A 3,041-nucleotide genomic window follows, 5' to 3' on the forward strand; every position below is an offset into this window, starting at 1 on the left:
CAACTAGATGAGCCACAAAGACAGATCCCCAATGAGAACCTTGTCTCCTAGACTGCCACCGGGACAAGACCACAGGAACCAGATGATTCCTCTGCACAATGTGGCTTTGCTGCAGCCTGGAATTGAACTGCTGGTTTCATCTGGCAAGAGGAGAACTGGCCCCCCGACTGTGCCTTGTTTCTCCCAAGGTTTTTTCTCCATTCTGTCACCGATGGAGTTTTGGTTCCTTGCCGCTGTCGTCTCTGGCTTGCTTAGTTGGGGACACTTCATTTCCAGCGATATCGTTGACTTGATTGCACAGATACTATTTAAACTGAACTGAGCTGGATGATGACATCACTGAATTAAATGATGAACTGCCTTTAACTGAAAATTGAGTGTGTACTATTGTAATTTTGCATTATTGACACACTATTTTCCTATTTAATACTGTAAAGTTGCTTTGACACAATCTGTATTGTTAAAAGCACTATATAAATAAAGGTGACTTGACTTGACTTGATTGTATCTACTTGTGCTTGTTCTTAAAGTGTTGTTTGTATTTGTGTTTAAAGGTTTTTCACCTGACTAATTGACTGACAAATTGACTCAAACTTTCAAAATAAAGAAGGGAAAAGGAGAGCAAAAGTGTGGTCAGTGAGTGAAATCCAGTTGAAATCTTCATGTAGTGGGCTGTCTTTTTCAAGTGGGAGATTTCTGCACATCGAGAACCTCAAAACAGTGAGGATTCACTTGACCATCCTCAGACTCTGGAAGAGACCTTCTTACATACTGAAGTGTATTAAACCCGGTTTATTAGTGGACGTTTACTGACCTTCGCAGGTTTTCCCGTCCACCTTCAGCTTGTATCCCTCCAAACAAGCACAAGAGCCGTTAAAACAGCTCTGAGAGCAGCCGGCAGCTTCGATGCAAACACACACGCAACATTAACAATCTGCACATGATATATTAATAAGATGCATTCGATTGTTTTTATAGGATTATATAGTACATTAGGAGCAGATTCTAGTTACCTTTGCACTGATCCTCTGTGTTTTGTGCATCACCCTGTGATGGTGGTAATTCTGTCATTTTGAACATAAATGAGTTCATGTCAGAGATGCAAACAAGTAAGAGGGAAAAGGGTGAGAACATTTCTTTTTCTTTTAAAGATATTCGCTTTACATGCTCATTTGTAGTTACTTTAAGGTATTTCTTTAAATATTTTTGTATTACCTTGTATGTCCAAAACTGTCATTTTTCACACACAAAATATTTTTTTTTAACATCTTGTTGCAACATTTTACAAAAATCAAGATTGAATACATTTGGTCAAAATCCCATGTTCTAAAAGATGAAGTGCTATGCAGGCTATTAAAGACCATATTGGCTGATTAGACCGCAATGCTGACCTAAAATGCAAAATGTTTGCCCTCTCTCACTTCACCGTTCCCACATCTCAGACCTCAAATACATAACATATTACCCTTTTTAGACATAGCTTTTGAAGTAAAGAGTAAAGAAAATACTATACAAAACTTACTGAAACAACCAGAGTTCTTTATAAGACACCCCCCCAAAAGTGAGTTGTCACTGAAAGGTGAGGAGTTTGCATCTATGAATGTGTTATAAATGAGCGCTTGTGTGTGATGTCCTCTGTGGAGATGTCAGTTCATGAGCACTAGAGGGCAGAAGAGCTCATCTTCTCTCAACTGCTTCACTCCAGAGACTAAACCGACCCGAGAGACTCTATTAAAGGGTTAGTTCACCCAAAAATGAAAATTAGCCTGTGTTTTACTTACCCTCAAAGCATCTGAGGTGTGTATGACTTTCTTCTTTCAGATGAATCCAATCTGAGTTATATTAAAAATTGTCCTGGCTCTTGCAAGCGTTAGAATGGGAGAAGGTGTGTGTTTCTGTTCAACAGTCCAAAAGTAGTCAAATAAAGCATGTGCATCCATAATAAAACGTGCCTCACACGGCTCCGGGGGGTGAATAAAGGCCTCCGGAAGCGAATCCATGTGTTTTTTAAGACAAATATCCATATTTAAAACGATATAAACACCTTTTTCTCACTTCTGCTAACTGTCGTAGGCGGTAGCCATTCCAGGCAGATGACGTAGGACGTAAGCCGGTGATTAGTGACGAACGCAGAAGCGCGACGGAGAGAGAACAAAACAAAATGCCGGTCACGAATTAGAAACACAAAACGAGGATTTGTAAAGAAGAATGTCGGAGGATTTCGATATAAGCCAAGAGGAGGCTGGTTTTCCTTTGCTAAAGTAAGGAAACTTTGCTTTCTTTGCTCCTGTAAACAAACGTTGGTTTTCGCGAGACTTCGAGGAGGCCTTTATTAACCCCCTGGAGCCATGTGATGCGTGTTTTAATATGGATGGATGCGCTTTATTTGACTACTTTTGGACTGTTGAATAAACACACCCGCCCATGCCATTATAAATCTTGGACGAGCCAGGACAATTTTTAATATAACTCCGACTGGATTCGTCTGAAAGAAGAAAGTCATATACACCTAGGATGCCTTGAGGGTGAGTAAAACATGGACTAATTTTAATTTTTGGGTGAACTAACCCTTTAATATTGAGACAATAACTAAGGGTAAATCCCAAGAAAACTGTCAAGAAACAAAATAAAATAATATTTTTTACATATTAGAATTATACATATAAAAAACATAAGTCTGTTTAGGACCATTTTGAGATTTTATATTATGATTGTTTGAAATACATAAATAAATAAATAAATAAATAAATCCCAATGGTCCCATTTAAAAATAAATGCTTATTTTTTTATGATTTTATATATTTTTATCTTAGATTAATTATATATATATATGTGTGTGTGTGTGTGTGTGTGTGTGTGGCCTTAAAACTTAATTTAATTAAGTAAAATTTTATATTTTATATTTATATATACATATATATATAAATGTATAATACTTATTATTATTTTTAGATTCAACATTTTTTATTTAAACCGTCAATGAACCATTAAATTCATATATACAGTGTGTGTGTGTGTGTATATATACATATATATATATA

At 36.7% G+C, this 3,041-nt stretch overlaps 1 protein-coding gene across 3 annotated transcripts in view; it reads right to left on the reverse strand.

The window, feature by feature from the left end:
• fbln1 (fibulin 1) overlaps positions 1 to 3,041 on the reverse strand; it is a 74,813-nt gene that overhangs the window by 49,536 nt on the left and 22,236 nt on the right. For all 3 annotated transcript variants that reach the window (XM_016543642.1, XM_016543641.1, XM_016543643.1), the window contains exons 5-6: positions 1,014 to 1,064; positions 815 to 901 (exon numbers count right to left, since the gene is read on the reverse strand). In XM_016543642.1, coding sequence (XP_016399128.1) covers positions 815 to 901; positions 1,014 to 1,064 — 138 coding nt within the window. The remainder of the gene's footprint in view (positions 1 to 814; positions 902 to 1,013; positions 1,065 to 3,041) is intronic.

This window comes from Sinocyclocheilus rhinocerous, unplaced genomic scaffold (assembly GCF_001515625.1).
Source record: "Sinocyclocheilus rhinocerous isolate Xijiao unplaced genomic scaffold, SAMN03320098_v1.1 scaffold2958, whole genome shotgun sequence".
Taxonomy (NCBI): Eukaryota; Metazoa; Chordata; class Actinopteri; order Cypriniformes; family Cyprinidae; genus Sinocyclocheilus; species Sinocyclocheilus rhinocerous.